The sequence below is a fragment of the Lipophrys pholis genome, assembly GCF_963383615.2.
Source record: "Lipophrys pholis genome assembly, chromosome: 7".
Classification (NCBI taxonomy): domain Eukaryota; kingdom Metazoa; phylum Chordata; class Actinopteri; order Blenniiformes; family Blenniidae; genus Lipophrys; species Lipophrys pholis.
Genome location: NC_137638.1, coordinates 19,189,929 through 19,212,473, shown reverse-complemented (window position 1 = coordinate 19,212,473; position 22,545 = coordinate 19,189,929). Strand labels below are relative to the sequence as shown.

At 41.4% G+C, this 22,545-nt stretch overlaps 3 protein-coding genes across 4 annotated transcripts in view; 1 reads left to right on the top strand and 2 right to left on the bottom strand.

Annotated features, from left to right (window-relative positions):
• Window positions 1-157: 157 nt before the first annotated feature.
• mtx3 (metaxin 3) lies at window positions 158-6,060 on the bottom strand. 2 transcript variants are annotated; one of them, XM_080467669.1, is made up of 9 exons: window positions 5,963-6,060; window positions 4,476-4,545; window positions 4,080-4,156; window positions 3,916-4,008; window positions 3,645-3,827; window positions 3,479-3,555; window positions 2,269-2,426; window positions 1,958-2,046; window positions 158-1,835 (listed from the first exon to the last, which is right to left on the bottom strand). In XM_080467669.1, the coding sequence occupies exons 1-9, from the start codon at window positions 6,041-6,043 to the stop codon at window positions 1,740-1,742; spliced, it is 924 nt and encodes a 307-aa protein (XP_080323795.1). In that variant the 5' UTR covers window positions 6,044-6,060; the 3' UTR covers window positions 158-1,739. The 2 variants fall into 2 exon arrangements, with proteins under 2 accessions (XP_080323795.1, XP_080323796.1); XM_080467670.1 differs by lacking the exon at window positions 1,958-2,046.
• Window positions 6,061-8,585: 2,525 nt separating this feature from the next.
• On the top strand, window positions 8,586-20,360 carry thbs4a (thrombospondin 4a). The gene is made up of 23 exons (XM_080467504.1): window positions 8,586-9,061; window positions 9,833-10,030; window positions 10,130-10,377; window positions 10,485-10,587; window positions 10,672-10,763; window positions 11,472-11,523; window positions 11,613-11,815; window positions 12,268-12,405; window positions 12,486-12,566; window positions 12,643-12,795; window positions 12,881-12,985; window positions 13,079-13,186; window positions 13,726-13,885; window positions 14,622-14,740; window positions 14,823-14,875; window positions 14,966-15,050; window positions 15,140-15,236; window positions 15,315-15,493; window positions 16,165-16,213; window positions 17,077-17,273; window positions 17,364-17,536; window positions 18,299-18,438; window positions 18,532-20,360. Exons 1-23 carry the CDS (start codon window positions 8,713-8,715, stop codon window positions 18,570-18,572), a joined length of 3,123 nt encoding a protein of 1,040 aa, XP_080323630.1. The 5' UTR covers window positions 8,586-8,712; the 3' UTR covers window positions 18,573-20,360.
• serinc5 (serine incorporator 5) overlaps window positions 18,984-22,545 on the bottom strand; it is a 21,332-nt gene continuing 17,770 nt past the window's right edge. Inside the window, exon 12 of the mRNA XM_080467505.1 lies at window positions 18,984-21,264. Within this exon, the coding sequence (XP_080323631.1) occupies window positions 21,120-21,264 (145 nt within the window). The 3' untranslated portion in view covers window positions 18,984-21,119. The remainder of the gene's footprint in view (window positions 21,265-22,545) is intronic.

The window sequence follows — 22,545 nt, the reverse complement described above, 5'->3', positions numbered from 1 at the left end:
ACATCTAAACAAGTGCTCACGAAAACACGTGGGCCTCAGCGAGATGTTTTCTAATTGTAAGTGGAAAATAAGGATACCCAGCAGCAAAGCTTCACGCACGCACGAATAGGATGTGGTTGTGAAAACAAGAGCAAAAACCTACAAGAAAGCTGATTTTGTGTTGAAATCTATTAGATTTAATTCATTTGAAAAAGAAGACAACGGCATGTTTGAATGAGCTTGTTTGTATTTGACAATTATGAATGACAACAGACACGATCATTGATGACATGTATAAAAATCAGGAAAGACACAGTTTGTGACATTTTGACACTTGAACGAAGACATCAGCAGGTCATGAAGGCACACAGCAGCCGTGTTTTCCCAGCAAGTCTGTGTCACTGTCCGACGACACACTGATCGACAGCTCACACACTCCCGTGAACACATTGGCTTGACGACATGGTGCTTTAAAGGGAATGCATCCATAAAAGTTTGTGCAAAAAGTATGTTTGCAAGATGATTACAGATGAACACCGAGTATTAGATGCAGTAGTTCATCACATGTATGAACGGCGACAGACGTTTTTCTCACTGTTGTTCCCAAATATCCTCAAAAGTCTGATTTCTGCACTGGATCTTCTGATAAAAACAAACAACCAAATCGGTAGTGAAGGAGTTGTTCCCAAATGCAATGGACACCTTGGTCATGAACGAGGTGACGATTAACAAGGCACAAAAAAAAACCCTAAATAAAACGGGTGTTACAAAACGGACGAGTGGAAAAACCAAAGCAAACAACAACACATAAGATCTTGCAAGCACAATAAAAATGATATACTAAAAGACACAGTGGTTTCTGACCGTCGTCAGGACAACACAGACACAATTACATTGCCTTAATCCGATTGTGGACAAGCTGGTCAGCCCTATTTCTTGAAGACATGCACCCACGCTCCAAAACAGACACAGCAGACAACATGCAAACACATCATGAGAAGCAAGTATATATAGAGATATATTTATGCATCTGATACTATTTACAACTGTACAAGTTATACACAGCATATCAACAATGGGCGCAAAGTTAAAGTCCTTACATTCCTACAAATCCTCTCACTAAATATATCAAAGCAAGTGCTTGAGTCGACACGAGGGCGAGCGAATGTTCAGACAGACGTCCAAGGATGCGAGATTGTCCCTATCGAAACAAAGAAGTGTAACATGACTAAATCAATACATTTGAACATAAGTGAACGTTTACTATCCTCACTGCAGGGAACACAATGTCATTGAGCCAGTTCTGTCGGAGGCGTCGTCTGTAGGACGACACGCGAGTAAAACTTAAATCTCTCATTAAAACAAGAAGTTTAACGGAAAAAAGAGCAAATGTTCCACTCAAGAGGCAAAATCGTACCATTTAGATTCCCTTCCTCGACTTTTCATTCCCTTTCTTTGAATTCTCAGTGTCTTTCTCATCGAGCACCACGTCCCAGCATTCCTTCCTCAACCACACACGTGCACTTGTCCCTTTAAAGTACATCACACATGCACTTCTTCTCCTGGTTCAGACGAACATCTTTAAAATCCATCATAACGGTTTTAAAATAACATCTCATAATTATATGGTCATGCTTCCACTGATTATTCCTTTATTTTCCACTCAAGTCGTAGTTCAGCTGTGAAAACTTCAAAAAGATGGGTTAGATTCTGAGCGACTCCTTTCTGATTGATTCTATGATCTGGGTGGGGGCAGGAGGTCAGGCTGGAGTGGAGCTCTTCGCACTGGACAGACTGGGTTTGGGGTCAGGTCTGTGGGGTTTGTGCTGCGGGCTGCTGCGAAGGTTGTCATCCATCTACAATGAAAAAAGACACACGTTAAGAGAAAAAGAAGGATTTGACTAAAAACCTCGAGCCGACTGATGTTAATCAGAAAGCAACCAGAGACGCGCGCAAAAGAGGAGGAAAGCAGAAGCACCTTTTCTATCAAGTTGGACTCTTTGTTTACAAGCTGAGTTAGTTTCTGCAGGTTGGCGTCCGCCGTTTCCTGAACAGGCTGTGGCGGACCTGCAGAGAAATGAAGTGGAGGAGCACCGGCAGGAGGAGAATCAGTGGAAGTGGAGTGCGAGGACATTAAACAGCCGGCTGTATGGAGCGAATACAAAGTGAAGCAAAAGGCGTAAAGAAGGAAAGCGTTGATGATGCTCAGTGTTTAAAGCCATCGGCCTTTGATTTAACCCAACTGAAGCCCCACAGAGCGAGGGTCTGCAGTGAGCGCGGTGATCTTACAGGGGCTTTCTGTGCTGAAGTAGACTGCGAGGATGTTGTCACAGAGGCGTGTGAGGTTATCCAGCTGTCGGAGATGGCTCTGCAGAGGGCTGCTGGGAAGGCTGGCTTTGTGAAGAGGTGCCAGGAAACCGAACACAAAGGCATCCAGACTGGTTGGCCTACGAACACACACGCGCACACACACACACACACACACACACACACACACACACACACACACACACACACACACACACACACACACACACACACACACACACACACACACACACACACACACACACACACACACACACACACACACACACACACACACACACACACACACACACACACACACACACACACACACACACACACACACACACACACACACACACACACACACACACACACTTTTGAATTGGAGATGGAAAAAAAACAACTAAACTAAGCTAAAAGTGAGTTGCAGTATGTGTGATACTCTTTCAATTGTATTTCAAATTTCAAACAAAAGATAGATTTTTCAGGAGTTTTGAAACACGAAGCTGCAGAATTCAGGTGACTGATGTAACAGTCACACATTCATTGATTTACACACATTTAATCGCCAAGTCAAGTATTTTTAAACCTGCTTTTATCACATAGATGCTTTTGTGTACCTGCGTTTATCTTTACTATAAACCTGCATCATGTTTAAAAAAAAATATTGCAAAGGCTAAAAATGGCTGTGAAACTGTAATCAACACCATTATGTTTCCCAAACACAATTTTGCTCTTCATCTATTGATCAATTCAACACACTCACGCTAAAAGCTGCGAGTGTTATTTGATTCCCCTGCATTTATATTTGGGGCCACATGACGCGGTACTGGCTCACAGCTTAGCTGAGCCAGTTTCCTTGCTGAGTTCAAATACATGTAGTTAATTTGGGATCCTAAAATCAAATTGAAATGGGTGCACCAAAATACAACTATGGGAAAAATACGCAGAAGCATGTGCAAGAGAGCTCGCCGGACACCATTTTACAGGATGAGAAAAGCAGATAATCTCTAGTGAAGGTATTGCAATAATATACCTTTAACATTTATATGGGACAGATTAAGATTTAAAACATAAAAGCCCTAAAAATATAAATGATGAATATAAAAACTAGGTGCACCTTTTATCTAGATTTTCTTGTATTTGACGGGCTCTTTAACACAATCAAAAGTTAATCCAGGGAACTTACAAGTCACCAAAGAAGTAGTTCGCCGTCCCGAGCCGATAGGAGAGGAGATTCAGACACTCTTTGGCGTCACTGTAGATCTGTAGCAGACAAAGTCCGACCGGGTCACATCGAGAGAGTTGAAGGAGAGGACAAAGTGCTGATGACTGACAAAGTGGTATCCATCTACCTTTCCCTCCACCTCTGTGATTCTGTGCAGCGGCGCCTCTCCTTTGGTTAGAAGGATGCGGGAGAGGGCGGTGTTGGCATGGCGACCGGGGACGAGGAAGTTGAGGGGGAACGGCGAGCGTGAAGCGAACCAAGGCCGCGTTAGACTGGCGTAGTTTTCTGCATCCACCCAGAAGGTGTGCAGCTGCGAGGATCAAGACGTTACTCTGGGTATCAACAGTGCCACATCGCTTTTGCATTCGTGGGGAAAACAGAAGGAGGCGGCTTCTCACCACGGCCGGCTGCAGTTTCTCTTCAAGCAGAGCGATGTAGGCCATCGTGTCTGCTCCTTGTCTGGCTGTCAACTCATAGTCTGCATTAAACCTCTGCGGGAAGAGATAAACGTCAATGGTCTTCAATGTTCTCCATTACGTAACCAACAAAGAAACACTCTGACCTGTTTCCTCAGAAAATTGAGAATCTGTGTCGGTTCTTGAACTGCAGAGTCGCCGCAGAGCAGCTCAGGGACCGTCGCTGTGCACAAAGGAGACGGCGCGTAAACATTGAGGCGCAACTTCTTTAACCTCCTTTGACCTTGATCTCACTCGTCAAACCGAAAATTGGAACCTCGACACTATGGACAGGCTGATTAGATGGATCGATGGATAATCAACAGAATTCACAAATGACAAAGAATGAATACAAAGAATGTCGAAGAAGAGAAAATATGTAGAATACACGATAGAAATATTGGTGAAGCATGCATTTTCAAGAAAAATGTCTCACAAACATCAGAATAGGAACCAAAATATATGCAACTGAAGAATCTACCTGATGGCGGACTGGAGCTCACCTGTGATGGTTTTCCATGTCCAGTCGATTGGAGAAACTGTGACTCTTGCGCCCGAAAACTTGGTGTATGCCTGAAAGAAAAATCCATAAAGAAATCAGTGGAGTCCATCAAACAAAGTGGAAAGTCTCTTCTAAATATTACTACAATCTAAAAAAAAAAAAAAGCACTACTGCCTACAGATACCAGGGTAAACTGTTTAGAACTACTGTCTTAGATCAACAAGACGAACTGCGTTAACTCAATGAAGGTAATGTTTGTATGTCTATGACACAACAAAGTTTGCACAAACGAGGAGTCTGATCACAACACTGACCTGAAATAGCTTCACAGAAAAAGGAGCAAAAAACATGAAAAAACAACAAACTTTAGACAGCATGAAGGCAAACAAACCTATAACTACAGTCAAAAATGAAGAGAGGGAAAAGGGTGTAAAATGGGAATGAAATTAAGGTGCAGTTTTTTTTCTTCCTTCAAATTATAACCAGATTTCATTCACAATCAAACATAACCAGCATTAGATATTGGAAGTGGAACTTTTCCATTTAATTAGAGATGTAGAGTGGTCGTCTGGTCGTCATTGGATAGACTGAGCGCCTTGCATGGCGTGTGTATGTGAGAATGTGGTGAACAGTGTAATGTGCTTTCTGCTCAAGAAATGGGGAAAGTGCTTTATATGATTGATATCCAATGACCACTTTACCATTTACTGCAGCAACGTGTAGAACAAAACAGGAACAGGGATGAGGTTGGAAGAAAACTGAACACTACATATATGATATCGCTGACTATGAAACATGTTTTCCTACTGTGTCAATAAAGCAAAAACTGATAAATAAAACTGAAACAGTCATTTTATTGTGGGGATACAGACATTACATATTGTAAAGGATGATTATCTGCTTGTTTTCCAGCAAGAATAAATCATCACAAACAATTAGTGTCATTTTTTCTAGGTTGACAGATGCCAGATATGTCACGTCCTTAAAAAAAAAAAAAAAAAAAAAAGTCAAGTGTCACCTTGCGGTTAAAGATGTAACTACATGAAGACGCAGAAAGACAAATACAACCCAAACATCTAGAACCACTCTGTTAACTCGGCTTCAGGGTTTCGGGGTCGGCCTCCATCAGCAGTTAGACGGGATGTAGAATTATAAAGTCTCAACTTAAACCAAGTGAGTCAAATCAGAGGCCAAACAAGCTGACCTTGAAGGCGCACGATTTAATCCTCAGTGGGAGCGACTGGTGTCGCTCAGATGGACACGGAGGACAAACCGCACAGTGAGCACAGCTGCAGGTTTGCGGGCTGGAGAGTCAAAGTCTCTGGGAAACAATAGTTATGCGTCCTGGAGCAGGTGAGTTAGCACGGAGGCTAGTCAGGCAGAGCAGCAGGAGAAACTAAACTAAACTAAACAAAACACCGGTTGGAAGAAACACGGGCTGCACGGGACGCAGCGAGCGGTTCAGTACCGGACCGGCGACACGCTTACCAGGACCACCAGGGACTCAGTGTGGACAGAAGGCAGTCCCCAGTCTCCTCCCCAGCATCTCAGCTCCATGGCGGCCGCCATGTTGGATCCAACAAGGCGCCACTGACGTCACGCACTACCTGTCATATCAGCGCATGCCGGGGAAAAAAAAAAACATGTTAGAAAACGAAAACAATTTAAAAATTAAGTAGAGAACAAAAGGTTGAAAAAATCGGATAATTCAGTCCAAAAAAAAGTGAGAGAGAGTTAGAGTTAAATATTATACTGTTACAGTATAATCGACACAGTCAATCATGAAATCCTTCTATCTAAACTTCACTCTTTCAATTTCTCACCTGAATTACTCCATTGGATTCAATCTTATCTTTCCAACCGCTTACAACATGTTTGCATCCAAAGTCATCAATTTACATCTCTATGTCTTTCAACAGGTCTTCCCCAGGGTTCCACACTAGCACCTCTATTATTCTCCCTATACATCAACGACCTCCCTTCTGTCTGTAATAATGCTTCCATCCTCATGTACGCAGATGACACAGTAATCTACACATACGGCAATAACACTTCCCTGGTAGCTGACAAACTCACACACTCCATGGCTCACATCTCCTCCTGGTTAGAACACTCATGTCTCAAACTAAACACATCCAAAACCGGTGCAATGTTTTTTTCCAAATCACGCACCTCTACCTCAACCACAGAAAAACCACAGTAACCGCCTACAGATCGTCCCAGAATATAAATACCTTGGCATAGTCATCAACTCACACCTGTCCTTCAAATCACAAATAAATAAAACTTGCAATAGAATCAAATCCAACCTCAGCAACTTGTTCATGAGTTCAATGATTCTGTCTCACATCACATACTGTCTACCCACCTGGTCACTAGCAAACATCGCATCCTTGACACTACTGCACACACTACACAAACGGTCTGTTAAAATCCTGGACAAGAAACCTAATCACTCTCATTACTGCCCAAATTCTCCAATCTCTGTCTGGTCTATAAAATCATCCATGGTCTCTCTTCTCCACCACTCAATCAGTTCATCAACATCCCAAACAACACCTACTGTAGAACCAGGGGAGCAGCGAGAGGGGACTGCATCCTCCCCTTCAGAAAAATCCCATTTGGCCAAAACGCATTTTCTGTCAGCGCAGCCACCGATTGGAACCAACTACCCACCACCATCCGTAATGCACCCTCATATCACAAATACAAACTACAGTTAAAAAAGAAATGTAGAGAAAATGTACATTGTCAAACATTAAATTAGACTATGAGATAGACACTCACCCTCTCAAAAAATGAAATAAATAATGATTTCTGTATATTTTAAGGAGAAAAAACAAACATGGCAAATGTGACCAAGACAGAGAAAAATCATGTGAAGAAATTGAATGAAAAAATAAATGGAATGGATAGGGAAAGGGTCAAGGAATGGTCAGATTAAACAGGAAAAAAAAGGAGTAGAAAACTAGGTCTGGTCAAGAGCCAGTTAAAAAAAAGTAGATTTACAATAAATGAAATATATGTGTAGATGAAAGAGCAAATCCTAGTAAATTATGTGGAAAAAAGGAAATAGTGGTGAACACTGACTTGAAAAATAAATTAAAAAAAATATGAAAAAACTGAAAGGCAAATTGTGAAATCCTTTCTGTCAGGACCTGGTATTAACTTTCTTCTCTTGAAAAGCTTTCTTCATCCCTTCATGGGTGCAGTCTGTGTCTTCAGTGACTCAGTAACTCCACAGGTTCATTAACAGGAAACATTATTTTCTTCAAACGAAACTGAAAGACCTATGACAGAGACTTGGGTGATGTTCTTCATGAGACACTCACTACAACAGCAATATTCCTGGAAAATGTCATAGTTCAAGTGTCATATTTTTCATCATTCAGCATTAAACAAAAACAACAAATAACAGAAATACTGGAACAAGTGATCTTTTCATATTTTGATTTCTAAGTCCAATAGTATTTTTCATTCTTGTGTCATTTTCAGTGACAGTGACATTGAGTCCGGCTTATTATGAGCGAGCTGAAGTCTGCCGGGTGCTTGGTCAGAGATCAGACTGGCAGGCACCAGCAGATGGACGCAGGCAATGCACTGAAGAATGGTAAATGTCTCTCTTTGGCTTCACTTAACAACTGAGATGTTGAAATGTACTTGAGGCTAGTCAGGAGACTTTTAAGACAAGTACCAGACGTCTATAGTCACATGTTTCCAGGGCTGAAAATTACCCCAAGTCCTATCCTTTCTGTCCTTTATTTCCCCCATTCTCCATTAGATTGATTGTGCAAAAGACCCTTAAAGGCATGTAGAGCAAATTCAATTAAATCAAATAAAAAGTAAAAACATCTGCTGCAGAAGTATGAAATTTAACAACGCTGGCTGATGATGAGCACAGTGGTTCACATCTCCATTTATGACACAGGTTTAAGATGTTTGTGTAAAAACCAGCTGGAATCAAGCCGACCCTACCAGACATTTATTTTACAGTGGACAGATTACTTACTGGTTTAAAGTACTTTTCTACTGCTTTATTACAGATACCCCAAATATATTAAACATCGGGCTCAATAAATCATACTTAAAAAAACCCAGCTAGGAATGAAAGGGTGTCACAAATCTAGACAAAGTTTCCATAAACCCTCAGTGCATTGACTTTAGGTTAACATGTTGAAATGACATGACTCATATTCTATCTCAATTTTACTGCCGGTAAAGTATGATTTTCAAATCAGATGAGACTTTTTAGCGGACACTCCCCACAGACTATTAAAAAAGCTTCTAATGCCACTTTCGTAACAGTATTGAATGAGGACCCTCCCCTTTGCTTTAAAATCTGTGTCTCTGGACACAAACACATCTCACCTCTGCTGAGATTTTCCCTCCGAGGTCTGGACTTGTCATCATTGCTCTTCAGGGCCAGCACATTTCGATCCGCAGGTGGAAAGGTTTTTCTTACGGCACAGAGTTTCTTTGGAGGTGTTTTCCACTCTCATGCACTGATAATGGATTTTTGGGTCAGAGTAACAGCTCTGTCTTTGCTGCTGCAGCAGCTGGTGCTCACCATCACAGCTCAAGGCATTGGTAAGTAATTGGCTCCTCACCTTCCCTGCACCTCTGGGAAACATGAGATTAGACGTTACATTTTTGTGTGCCCTATGTTCTACTTCTGTACAATAGTTTCACGAACTGCAGTGGATTTGTGTTTTGTGTTTGCAAGCATGCTGAAAGTAACAAAAGGCAATTTTGCGGATGTTGCTGACTCTGTTTTTTGTGACTCATACAATTTGGTGTCCAGGGTCTCGTAACAGTCTGACCTGAATAAGGCTGCAAAGCAACACTGAATGCCATCTGAGAAATGCATGTGCAAAACTTTCATTTAGTTGGAAACGGCGCACCATGTTTTGGTTTTTGTCCACAAAATGTCATTTTGTGTTTCTCTTGGCTTTCATGTACCGGCAAAGTGAAAATATTTCTTGTGTATATGCGGCTGTGCATGTGAGTGTGAGCTGGTGGATTTGTTCCAGTGGAAAGAGTTTTGTGCTGAGCCCTTCGCTCCAACTTCAGTTCACTCTTCTAAAAAAACACTGCAGGATGTTAAAATGAGTATGAACTTACACCAAGTATCATCGTTCACTCCAGTAGCAGTCAGGCAGTGAGCCTCTATGATAAATACAGACAAAAAGGGAAGGTCCAGATGGTATACTATTAAGCACGCACCATGTGTGACAGTGTTTACACGACTTCCTGTGTTAAACAACCTGCACATTTTCCCTCAGAAGGCTGTTTGGAATTGTGGTTCACTTCATTCACGTCCATTTAAAGCATGTCTCTGACAATCCTCTCCTGTGTCAGTCTACGACCTGCTGGTGTCTCCGGACTGCCTGCCAGACTTGCTCCAAGGAAGCTTGAAGAACAAAGGACGAGATGAGGCGTTTCTCCTCTCCTCCTTCAGACTCCAGAGTAAAGCCCCCACCTCTCTGTACAGCATCATGAACCCCAAAGACAACACCAAGTACCTGGAGCTCAGCGTGCAGGCCAAACTGAGCAAAGGTGACTTGTCAAATATTGACTGTATCATCAACTTTTTGCTTTAACTGGGTGTTTTCTCTATTTTTTTTAAATGTCACTTGTGCTTCTCTGATGTTTCAGTCACACTTCGATACCTGAAGACCGACGGCAGGTTTGCCACGACCAGTTTCAACCACGGATCCTTGGCAGATGGACGCGATCACCATGTGATGCTGCATGCAAGTGGGCTCCAGCGTGGCCCACCTCGCCTCAACATCTACATCGACTGCAGACTGGCTCACACTGTGGATGATTTGCCCGTGGCGTTTGGGTCACTTCCACCTGGTCCCAACAAGGTGGCACTAAGGACCCTGCAGTCCAGTGGGCAGGTGATTAACAAGTTCACTTTTGAAAGTAATGTCTCCACATTGTGTATGAATATTAATACTATTGTATGTTCTTCAAATGCATTTCTTGTGTTTTATTGTTTTGTAAGGATAAACTGACGGACTTGAAGCTGGTGATAGAGGACACCATAGAAAATGTGGCCACTCTACAGGACTGTAGCACGGAGCATCATGAATCTCTGCAACTGCTGGGTAACCACATGTCCCAAATGACACGCTAAGTGTTTTTACCTGATCACAGTGATGTCTGATCGTCTGATCATCAAACCTCCTCAGGTGTTCCTGGAGGCAGGGTGATGCAGGATCAAGTCACCATGTTGGAGCTGAAGACCATGTTATCTGAGATGAGGCAGCTGCTCCACCAGCAGGTAACAGAGTTACACATGAGTGCCTACAAAATTAAAATGTTCAGTATTGTTGATTTTCTTTAGTAGTTAGGATGCTTTTTACTATACTGTGATGAGTACAATACAATACAATTTGTAAACATTGCTTTAGAAATAACCAGGATATGTTTAGCATTACTTGGTCAGGAAAATAGCCTTGGCTGTCTTGGTATATCTAAATTGGCTCCGGATAAAAGATGACAGTTTGCCTCATCCTCCTGATGAAGCACAATCCCCACTGGGCCTTCACCTAAGCGGAGACTAACCTTTGTAGTCCAGGTAAGACCAGTTGAAATGTGGACACACCAAGGATTTCGTCTGACTGAAGCATGGTGTCAAATCCTTGGTCTTTGGGAGTTATTGGTGATTGTCAGAACACAATCTTGTCAAATGATGAATTCCTTCACTGAAAGAGATTGATTTTACAAAAACATTTAAATGTTGTAAAAAGTGAGAGCCCTGCTGATTTTCTGGAGTCGCTTCATTTCAAGGTGCTCCATACACATTCACCTCTTTATTATCGCAGTGCGAGAAATTTTATTAAAAAGGAGCTTAAGGCAGTAAGTTGCCACTCAGCTCTGATCAGGAACGAAAGATGTGTGTTTATGTAATCTTTCTAACCCTCAATCAGTTTTCCAGTTGTTATTGAAAGACACCAGAACTAATGCAACCCTGTTTTTTCGCAATAAGATTAAGGAGACCAACTTTTTGAGGAATACCATATCAGAGTGCCTGGCCTGTGGTAAGTAGTTTATAAACGGTTGCATGTTGGATCTGGACACGGAGCCTTAAAGTGATGCTTTAACTGTTTGAATCTCAACATGTCCACAGGACTTGGAGGCAGCCCGACTAACCCCGATCCAGTTCCGAGTCCAGGACAGTTTGTGATGCAGCCTCAGGCTCAGACTCAGTGCACTCCCGGGACATGTTTCAGACAGAACATGTGCATCCCTGCAGAGTCGGGGGGGTTCCGATGCGCCCCCTGTCCTGACGGATATACTGGAGATGGGGTGCACTGTGACGACGTAGATGAGGTATGGATGATGTGAGTCTCTAATGTCTTGACAAAAATCATAGAAAGTCCTGACCTTTGTTTACTTGGAAATTCTAATGGTGATATCAAGTTGTTTACAATTCTGAACAAAGTAGCCAAAAATGCACGCCAGTGACATGAAAGTCTGATTTATGGTTTGTTCAAAGATCACATATTAGAACAAGTTATGACACATTCCTCAAAATTTGGCATTCTTTTAGCATTGAATGACCATAAAAATGACAATATTTCTTCCACTCTATTTAATCTTATTTCAATTTATTTGTTTGTTTATTTTTACTATTTTATGGAGCAGCAGGGTTCATGGAGGTTGTGTATCTTGACTGATGTAGATTTTTAAAAGATATTTGTCACCAAAGGTGTGTGTGCACTCTGTAAGTAAAAGTAGCACACTTCAGCATTCTGAGGTCCTTTGCTTTTTCTGTGTTCTAGTGCCAGTTTAATCCATGCTTTCCTGGAGTCAGATGCGTGAACACCGCTCCTGGTTTTCGCTGTGAGAAATGTCCACTGGGATACACTGGACCAGAGTTAACTGGGGTGGGAGTGTCCTATGCGAAGGCAAACAAACAGGTACAACAATAAATACACGCTCATTAGTTCTAACAAATAAAAGACGTTTGATTTCATGCCTCTTATACTTTCACTCACAGGTGTGTGAAGATTTAGATGAGTGCCTGAACCCACCTGAGAATGGAGGCTGCACTCCCAACTCGCACTGCCACAACACTGTGGTAAGAGCACTTAAACATTGGTTTTGATCTGTTTCTAAAGCCATTAGTCTCTGACGCTGCTCTGTGTCCTGACCAGGGTTCGTTCTGGTGTGGAGAGTGTAAAACCGGCTTTACAGGTGACCAGGTCAAAGGTTGCCATGGTACCAGACTTTGCCCCAATGGTCAGCCTAACCCCTGTGATGCCAATGGAGAGTGTGTGATAGAAAGAGACGGGAGCATCAGTTGTGTGGTGGGAATATATAGATGTGATTGTATTCACTGTTCTGCATATAATTGTGCATATCGAGGCTTAAAGTCCTTTTTTTGTACATCAGTGTGGCATCGGATGGGCTGGAAATGGGTATGTTTGTGGAAAGGACACCGATATTGATGGATACCCTGACAAAAAGCTTCCGTGTAGAGAGATCACCTGTATGCAGGTACTCATTCCTACACATCCCATCTTCTCTCATTTTCAGTTAATGTAATTATTAAAAAATCTGCTGTGTGTGGTATTTGTTTGTCTGTCCCAGGACAACTGTATATACGTGCCAAACTCGGGCCAAGAGGACGCAGAAAGGGATGGGGTGGGTGATGCCTGTGACAACGATGCAGACAACGACGGCATTCATAATGAAGATGTAAGTAGCAACTCTACATTTGAAAAGGGATTTTTTACCGAACCTTTCAATTTATAAACAGTTCAAGTTACCAACTCTAATCTCATCAGACAAGGAAGATTTAAATGATAGTGAACTCATGCATCATGGTGAAGTGGTTAAAGAAGATGAATGGAGGGGTCTTATGGTGTCATAATAGCACTCCTGCCCAACAGCGAAAATGTCCCCAGTTTGAGGTTGGACTGTAAAGTTTGTATATTCTGCCTGTGTGTTGGTTCTTCTATTGCTGTCAACTACAGTCTCCTCCCACTGTTCAAAAACATGCATTTTAGGTCAATTGAGTGACTTAAATTGCTCATATGTGTGAATGTGACTGTTTTTGAATGTCAGTCTATGTGTGTTTGCCCTGTGATGGACTTGTGACCTGCTCAGGGTATACTGTGTCTTCACTTATAGTCAGCAGGTTATTGGCTCCAGCGCCTCACAACCGTGAGTTGTATTAAGTGGTTTAGAAGTTAGAAGTATGAATGAACTGAAATGCTATTTGTTGTCTGTTGCAGGATAATTGTTGGCTGAGCCCCAACCCGGATCAGAAAAACAGCGATAGAGATCTTTATGGTGATGCTTGTGACAACTGCAAGATGATAGAAAATCCCTCTCAGAGAGACACAGACCAGGACGGGTACGGAGATGAATGTGATGATGACATGGATGGAGATGGTAAGAGTGCTATAGAAGACATGAAAGTTTCTTCCCTCTTCACTGTGTTGCATGTGGTCTAGTGATTGGATGAATAGGAAGCGTATAAAACAATAATTTTTATTGCACAGATTAGATACAATACATTTGGGAATGCAGTGATAGAACAGCTGATAGACACATCGAAGGTCTGTGTCTGGGACAGTTATTCAAACCACAGCTCATCTGGACCAAACTGCCCAGACAAGAATACAACCTCTGCAGCCCTGTTAGGACAATGCAGACACGGATATTTTTGTTGCTTTAAATAGACTGGCAGAGCTCTAAAACATGCTCTGGCTCCTTTTTATGGTTCTGCCCACAGTACTTATCATATATCAGTTAAATAGTTGGTTTTTAAGGGAAAACAACTTGAGTTTTAGTGTCCTCGAGTGTATGCTGACACATGCTCAGTGGTCACCATTTGTTCAGTTTTAAAAAGGTTTAAATTCTCATTTAATCACACAGTTATGTCTTTAACTCTCAGGCTGGATTTCTAAGCACTTGGTCATGTCTGTCTTTCCTCTGAAAGCCTTTTTCCATGTTAAGTGTCTGCCAGGCATTGAAGGCCACTGGAAACTATTTCACCTTCGTCTCAAACAAACACTGCCATCTGGTGATGCATTTGACTGCGCTGTACTCGGCTCTGCTTTTTAAAGCTGTTTCTGTTGACCCTTGCACACATGACACAGAAAATCAACAAGCCTTATATCCTCAGGTTTGGAAAATAATGTTGACAACTGCCCGCAAGTCCCTAATCCAGACCAGAAGGACAGAGACAGCGACAAGGTGGGGGACGCCTGTGACAGCTGTCCTGAGATGTTTAACCCAAACCAGGTAACAAAGCAAACCTCAGCCTGAGGAAAAATCCATCTGGCTCCATGACATGACCGTGTGTATTTGATCTGTCTGCATGCAGTCTGACTCCGATGACGACCTTGTCGGAGATCCCTGTGACGACAACATCGACAGGTAGAGCTCGAAACCAGGGTCTGTGGTCCAAATGCTTTTAAGTACTTATCTGAGCTTACTGTCTAAAATCTGTCGTCTCCTCCTTGTCAGTGATGGCGACGGCCACCAAAACAACAAAGACAATTGTCCCACCATCATCAACTCCTCTCAACTAGACACTGACAAAGATGGAATGGTTTGGTCTCCTTTATTTCATATATTCATCTTTTGATTTTTCATGGTGAAAACTTCACTGTCGTTCACTTCTTTTTTTTTTTGTCACAGGGGGATGAATGTGACGATGATGATGATAATGATGGTATACTAGACAAAGACGACAACTGCAGACTGGTTCCCAACCCGGACCAAAGGGACACTGATCGTTAGTATCACCAAATCCGAGTTTTCCCACAGTGCAAAGTGACTGTGCTCACAAACTTACTTCACGTTCATGTTTCAGAGAATGGAGTTGGAGACGCGTGTGAAGGAGACTTTGACAAAGACAACGTCATTGATGTAATCGACAACTGCCCAGAAAACGCTGAGATTACCCTGACAGACTTCAGAGCCTATCAGACCGTAGTGCTGGACCCAGAGGGAGACTCTCAGATCGACCCCAACTGGGTGGTTCTTAACCAGGTAAACAATTAAACAATTATCCCAACAACACAATCTTGAAGTTGTTCTTTATATTATCTGCACACATTTGATTGATTTTAGTTTCACTAAATTAACATGAAATATAACAATAAGACACAACAGATGGGGACATTCCATCATCCCACATAAATTGCCAGAAAATTATTAGTTTCACAGGTGATGAGAAGAAGATGATTTTAACTACATTTGAAACAGATATAAATTGTAACATATTAATGTACTGGTAAATGCATTTTCAGGTGGAAAATATAAAATAAATGCATGATTGTATATGTCTCTACTTAAGTAAATGACATATACAGTTAGTAGTTAGTTATCAGTATGAGATTCAGAGTGAACTGCTTCTAATCACAGTTTGGCTGCACGATGGTACAGATTACATTTTAGTACCCGAGAAAGGTTTTTTTGATTGTGTCTAAACCAGCTTGGATTTGATTATGTGAGAGAAAGACGAGCACAAAAAACACCAAACTGTAAAAACAACTGCAACCAAAACTAAACATTTAAAACTTACAGCTCCAGAGACCAGCAGGAAGATGTAAAAGCACAGAGAATGAAGATGAAATCATACGAACTACAAGTGTGACAGGACACACAAAAAAATGAATGTATACACTTTGTAAATAACAACTTGTATGTGCCCCTGATAGGGAATGGAGATTGTTCAGACCATGAACTCTGACCCTGGCCTGGCGGTGGGTAAGTATAGAATACATTCAGTGAATAATAAAAGAGATGATTTCATAGAGTGCATCTTTTTTGGACACACATAAAACAGAATACAGATTTGTTAAGTTTTCTTTGGCAGTCCTTCACTATCAGAATCATAATAAATGAATGATCCAAGGGGGAAATTACTTGGGTTCTAGGTTCTTCCATGCAAAGACAGTTAATTAAAAATAATAAATGAAATAAAAAGATTGTTTCTTATGTACAATTAACAGCCTAAATTGAGTGTGTACCAGTCAGATTAAAGCAGGAATGACTTCCTGTGACGCTTTATGTTCCATCTGTTAGAGATGAGTGTGAATTGAGATACTCTTGTGCCTAATGAGAACACATCGGGAGGTTGTAGGTTGTTCTCTATTAAAGAATGCAGCTCACGCACCATCCTCCTGTCTCAAACTGCTGTCAGAGACCCCCAACTCCACCCCAACAACATCACTGGCCTTCCTGATCTGCTTGTTGAGTCTGTTTGCACCTGCACCTCTCAGTCTGCTGTCTCGTTACACAACAGCAAACAGAAAAGCACTGACCACCACAGACTTCACAGTGACGGGACCCTGCCAGCATCCCCTGTTCTAAAAAGGATTATTAAAAGCATAAAGTCAATTATACAGTTTACATGCAGTCAGTAAATTGAAGCTTAAAAGTGTATGGATGTGTTATTTTTCCCCATTCTATATGTTATTTTAATCTGTGTGTCCTTATTCAATTAGTGATGTTGTGTGTGTGTGTGTGTGTGTGTGTGTGTGTGTGTGTGTGTGTGTGTGTGTGTGTGTGTGTGTGTGTGTGTGTGTGTGTGTGTGTGTGTGTGTGTGTGTGTGTGTTACTGTTTGTAGGCTACAAAGCGTTCAGTGGCGTCGACTTTGAGGGGACGTTCCACGTGAACACGGTGACAGATGATGACTATGTTGGCTTCATTTTTGGATACCAGGACTCCTCCTCCTTCTATGTGGTGATGTGGAAACAGACAGAACAAACATACTGGCAGGCCGCGCCCTTCAGAGCCGTCGCTGAGCCGGGAATACAGCTCAAGGTGTGGTGGTGCAGGAGTGAATGTTGTTGTCATCTCTTGTTACGGTTTAACTTCCCCCCTTGCAGACCATATGTGGCTTCTCATCACCAGGTGGTGAAATCCAGCACAGGTCCTGGTGAGTTTATGAGGAACTCCCTCTGGCATACAGGGAACACCCCTGACCAGGTGCGCCTGCTGTGGAAAGACCCCAGAAATGTGGGCTGGAAAGACAAAGTTTCCTACCGCTGGTTCCTCCAGCACAGACCGCAGGTTGGATACATCAGGTACAAACTGTCACACACACCATCTCAGATTCATACAAACATTGTTTCAAACAGTCAGCCAGACGCTGGTCGATGGCTGCTGCTGCTGCTGCGGCTGCGGCTGCTGGTTCTAAGTTCCAGTAGGAACCTTTTAATAGACAAGTTTACTAATCCACTAAAGTCACATCACTGCATATCCACAGACACTGGCATCATCTTGCAGTTACTTCTGCTGTGGGAGGTAGTTTGTGCAAGAAAAACCTTTTGCTCGCAAAACTGGAAACTCAGAAAGTTATCAATTAGCCAACTTCCCATCCCCTATGCTGGGAACCTTTGTAAGATAAGAAAGAGCCAAGAAGTCAGGCCACAGAAAATCTGGAGATAAATGGCAAACAACTTTGTGATCACCCTTATAAAGCCCAGAACTAATTATATTCCTCTTGTTAAGTCATTATCAACATGCAAAACTGTGAATTCAGTTGTACCTCCACATTAAGACCAACTTTCTATTTATAAGACCGGCAGACTATACTGTGTCTATTTTCAAAATATACATTTAAAAAAAAAATTTAATTGGTCATTTTAGTTGATCCAAATGTTCGCCTCTTGCTGCTGATGTAAGTGTTTCTTTGTTGTGGACTCATTCATTCCTCTGGTCTGGGGGGTAGATTTTCAAGCTATTAAAGATTTAAGGACCGGTTTAAAAGTTGGCATCAGCCCAGACCCAGCAGCTGGTTGCTATTCATGAACTTACTAACTAGTCTCACCTTGTGTTTGAACCAGGGCTCGCTTTTATGAGGGTTCAAAGCTGGTGGCGGACACAAAGGTGATAATCGACACCAGTATGAGAGGTGGACGACTGGGTGTGTTCTGCTTCTCCCAGGAAAATATCATCTGGTCCAACCTGAAGTACCGCTGCAACGGTGAGTGTTTGTGAGTTAGACAATTCAGCCACACATCTGAGCTGTAAAAAAATAATCATGAACTGTTTCTCTCTCTCTCTCATTTGCACACAGACACCATTCCTGCTGACTATGAGGATCTGTCCAGAACATAGAGAGAAGCTGGAGAAAGGGAGTGATCCATCAAAGAGACGAGGTTAAAATGTAAATAAAAAGAGGCAGAAAAGTGCTGCTGAGGGCGAAGAGGTACAGGTCAGGAGTCAGACTGAAGGACAGACATCGCAGGAAAAAATCATATTTGGGCATTAGATACATTAATTCTGTGTGATCGAAGTAAAGAAATTATGTTACCACTCAAAACTTTCTGTATATCTCTGCAGTATGTCTAACCTTTATCTAAACTTATTAGTTATTAACTACTGTTTTGTAACATATTGTTTATATATTGAGTGCAATAATCAGCAAAAGTAGAAGCATGTTCAGCCTCATTTAATCTCAAATTATTTTAAAGTATGTATGTGCAGAAAGGAAAACTAACCTGAAAAATAAAGACAACATGCTGCATTCAATTAATTCTTTATTGAATGAGTGAGCAAAGTGAGCTGCATGACACCTACATAACCTCAAACATAGTTTGGTTGAATATCTTTGTCGGTTATAGTAGTAAACAGGCTTCACAGTAGGTCCTGCTATCTGATTTTCTTTTATTCCTTCTTTTTTTTTGTATTTACCAAAGCCGGTGAGCACCATTGCACATCTACATTCTTACTATTTATTAAAACGCAGAAATGTTTTGAAAAACAAAAACAAAAAACAAAACAAAAAGTCACAAGACATTTATTTGCAGGTATGTAAAGCAAAACCCGAAACTAAAACGTCCACAGATCACAGAGCTGTAATAACAATGTGTTAGGAAAACATTCAGACAAAAAAACTAACCCTAACTGAAGGAATGAGAAACAATAAAAACTGGCTTGTACAGTAAAGGTCTCGGTGTATACAGTACAAAAAGTTACACAAATAACACGACAGTTGGTGTGAACAGATGTTCATTCTAATCCAGCAGTAAAGTCAACAGCCAGTGTTGAATAACTCATTAAGTCCTGCTACTACCTGCTACTATCTGATCACAATGTCCTGATTCTTGTAACAAAGACATGAGCTCCTGTAACTGTACACAACTGAAACAGTGTGTGTGACTCGGCATGCAAATCGATCATGTTTCTGTTATATCCTTCTCTGTAACACATTAAAGCAGGGGTTTTCAAAGTGTGGGAGGATTAGAGCTTTTTGTACTCCCTCCCCAGTCTCACACCGTGCTTTGTCTCTCGCCATGTAGTCATTTTTGGTTCAAGGAGACTTCCTGTTTTCCCCATTGAAAGAAAGAATGCTGTTGCCAGCTGTTGGGATCCACAAGTGATGTAAAGCAAAACTCCTCTCCTGCTCCTTAGATGTTGTCATTTTAAATATCTAGAACGTTTTTACATATATTCTGCAACTGTGTGCACTAATGCATATCTTACTATTTAAATCCTCTCTTTTCCACTTATAAGAAATTCAATTTTAAAGATGTGTTTCAATAAAATAATAATTTTAACCTCTACTTCTTTGTTTTACATAGATTTTTTTTTTCATGCATAAAAAAACAAAAAAACAAAAAAAACTCTTCAGTTTCCCCCAGTTTGCCCCACACTTTGAAAACCACAGCACGTAACAATCCTGTATGGTTTCCTGATCTGACATCTACCTTTGGTAAATGTTACTTATCTGTGTCACTGTGGCTTTCTGAAAGTCATTCCTCTTTAAGGCAGGTTGATTTGAGGAGCACTGCCCTACACCAACCATACCACCGCAACTGGAATTGTACATGTATATAATGTGGATTTTCTTAGGAAACGGCTTGGCTCAAAGGGAGCGCTGACATCAATAAAAACCAAAACGGCACTCATGATCTAAGTGGAAACTTGACAACACTGGGTTCTCTAATATTGAAAAGAGCTCTTCTTGTTGCATAGAAAACTTCTACAAAAAGAGACAATATAACAAAGCACTGACTTATATACAGCTTCAATGTGAGCCTGAGAGATGAGTTTTTTTTCCCCCCCTGAACACAGTCAGGGACAAATCTAATTCAGTTCACACATTTCTTCTTTAAATCATTTAGGCACACTTAAATAAATACAAATTTGTCTGTAACAGCTCTCCCTTGAAGTAAATGTGTCCCAGAACTTTGCTACAACTTTTATGTCCGAACTGTACAAAACTGAAATGGCCGGCTGAGGGTAAAAGCACAAATCTGACATAATCTGAACACATAGAGAAAATACTTACAAAATACAGTTTCAAGCTTGAAATTATTTAGAAAATCTGTGAAAGCTGGATGTTTCTGAAAGTAACGCCGCTGCCAAGATTCTTTATCCAATTTCAAACCTGTATATACGTAATACAAAAACTCAGGAGAGTCAGTGGTAGTAAAAGATTACCATCAAGGTATTAACTGCTCAACATTGTAAAACAAAGTAAACGCTGACATATAAAACAAAAGGCAACAGCTAATCCTCCATTTTCAAACGCTGAGGGTAGAATCGGGTTGTGTTTCAAGCCAACAGGGGTGTGTGGTGGTCCACCTGGCCCACTGTGGGAACTTCATCCTGGCCACATCCCAAGAATCAGAGCAGCCTGACACATGAGCATGTGACCTCCTAAGCCTCAAACCGCTTCGGGCAGACCATGGGGGCGAAGAGGGTCCACATGTAGACGATGAGACAGACCCAGCAGGAGACCATCTTAATCCAAAACACAGACCAGCTTCCTTCCAGCAGCATCTCAATTTTATGGTCGTCGAAACTGTGAAAAGAAGAGAGCAGACCGTGAGCAGAGACACACAAGAAGAGTGATGCTTCACTTTAATTACTCCAATAACACAAAAGAAAAAAAGAAAAAAAAAAGCCCAAAGCCATTGGTTTTAAGTTCTGGAGGGAGTGCAATAATATGAAACAATAAAATCAAGGCCAGTGTAAAACACCCAGTGTATCATTCACTTCACGGGGGCATTTTGAGCTCATGTGCTCATTTTTAACAAGCAAACAGATGAGCTGTCTGGAAATACAATATACAGTATTTACTATGATGGGTCACAGAGGTCTAACAAAACATATGCAGTGGATTTTTTCTTGTTGGTGCTGCTTTTTGGAATAAAGTCGTCGAACAAAGTTTTTCTGTCAGGACTATTTTATTGAGGCCTCAAGACACACCAAAAACCAGAGTCACAGATGAGTCTGCCTTAGAGTGTGCGTCCAAAGTTGCGCCCCACGAGTCTTATCTACTTTTGCGAAGTAAGCGAGCAGGGAAAGGAGGGGCTGGAAGCACTCTGAGTCTCAGAAACAACATCAGACAATTCCCCTTGACATTCACACAAACGGCGTTCCGTTCCCACCAGATAAGGCTTTGCTGGGAAAGGGAGTGTTTGCTAGTTAGAAGCCATAGAAAAAGACATCTGTGCATATCCCAGGATATAATACAGCATTCATAAAAGCTGTTCGTTTCAGTGATTTTCCACTGTGTTACGTGATATAAGAGAATATCAAATCCATCATAACAGAGTATAAGCACCTCAATAGGTGACAAAATATAATTTTACCATGACAGGTACCATAGGGGTAGATTCAGTAAACAAGTGTCAATAATACCACAAACAGTTACACCTGTATGTTATAGATGGGCTATGTTTGGTGAATAAAGGCCAACTGACCTCCAGGTGACGGTTGTTAAAGAGTATGCGTATAAAGAAAGTTTAAAAAGAAACAGAAAAAGTAGCTTAACTCATTTTGGGGGCAACATTTTTTAAGATCATTTCAGATTTTGTTTCTTTCTTATTAAGAACAAAATCACCTGATACCTGCGTGATAAAACTAAGAGCAGGCTCAGATCACCTTGATGTGAAAGTGTTGGGGGATCTTTTTAATGCACTCAGTTTCTCTTCTCTATTCACAACCCAAACATTCACATCCTTTCCACTATTGTCAGTAACGCGTCGCCTCTCTCTTTTTGTACTGTCACAGTTCTTTCTCCTGTCTTTTCTACACTGTCCAGCAGGATCTCTGACTGTGAACTGAAGTTTTTGATGTG

Bases quoted from the DNA above. Each gene is read 5' to 3' on its own strand.
- mtx3 (XM_080467669.1), bottom strand. From the start codon at position 6,043: ATGGCGGCCGCCATGGAGCTGAGATGCTGGGGAGGAGACTGGGGACTG. The intron at 2,047-2,268 runs GTAAGATCACCG...ATTTCTCTGCAG, and splicing joins CTTCAGCACAGAAAGCCCCT to GTCCGCCACAGCCTGTTCAG. The intron at 1,836-1,957 runs GTGCTTCTGCTT...TTTTCATTGTAG, and splicing joins AGTCCAACTTGATAGAAAAG to ATGGATGACAACCTTCGCAG.
- thbs4a (XM_080467504.1), top strand. From the start codon at position 8,713: ATGAGACTTTTTAGCGGACACTCCCCACAGACTATTAAAAAAGCTTCT. The intron at 12,406-12,485 runs GTACAACAATAA...TTTCACTCACAG, and splicing joins ATGCGAAGGCAAACAAACAG to GTGTGTGAAGATTTAGATGA. The intron at 16,214-17,076 runs GTAAGTATAGAA...TACTGTTTGTAG, and splicing joins TGACCCTGGCCTGGCGGTGG to GCTACAAAGCGTTCAGTGGC.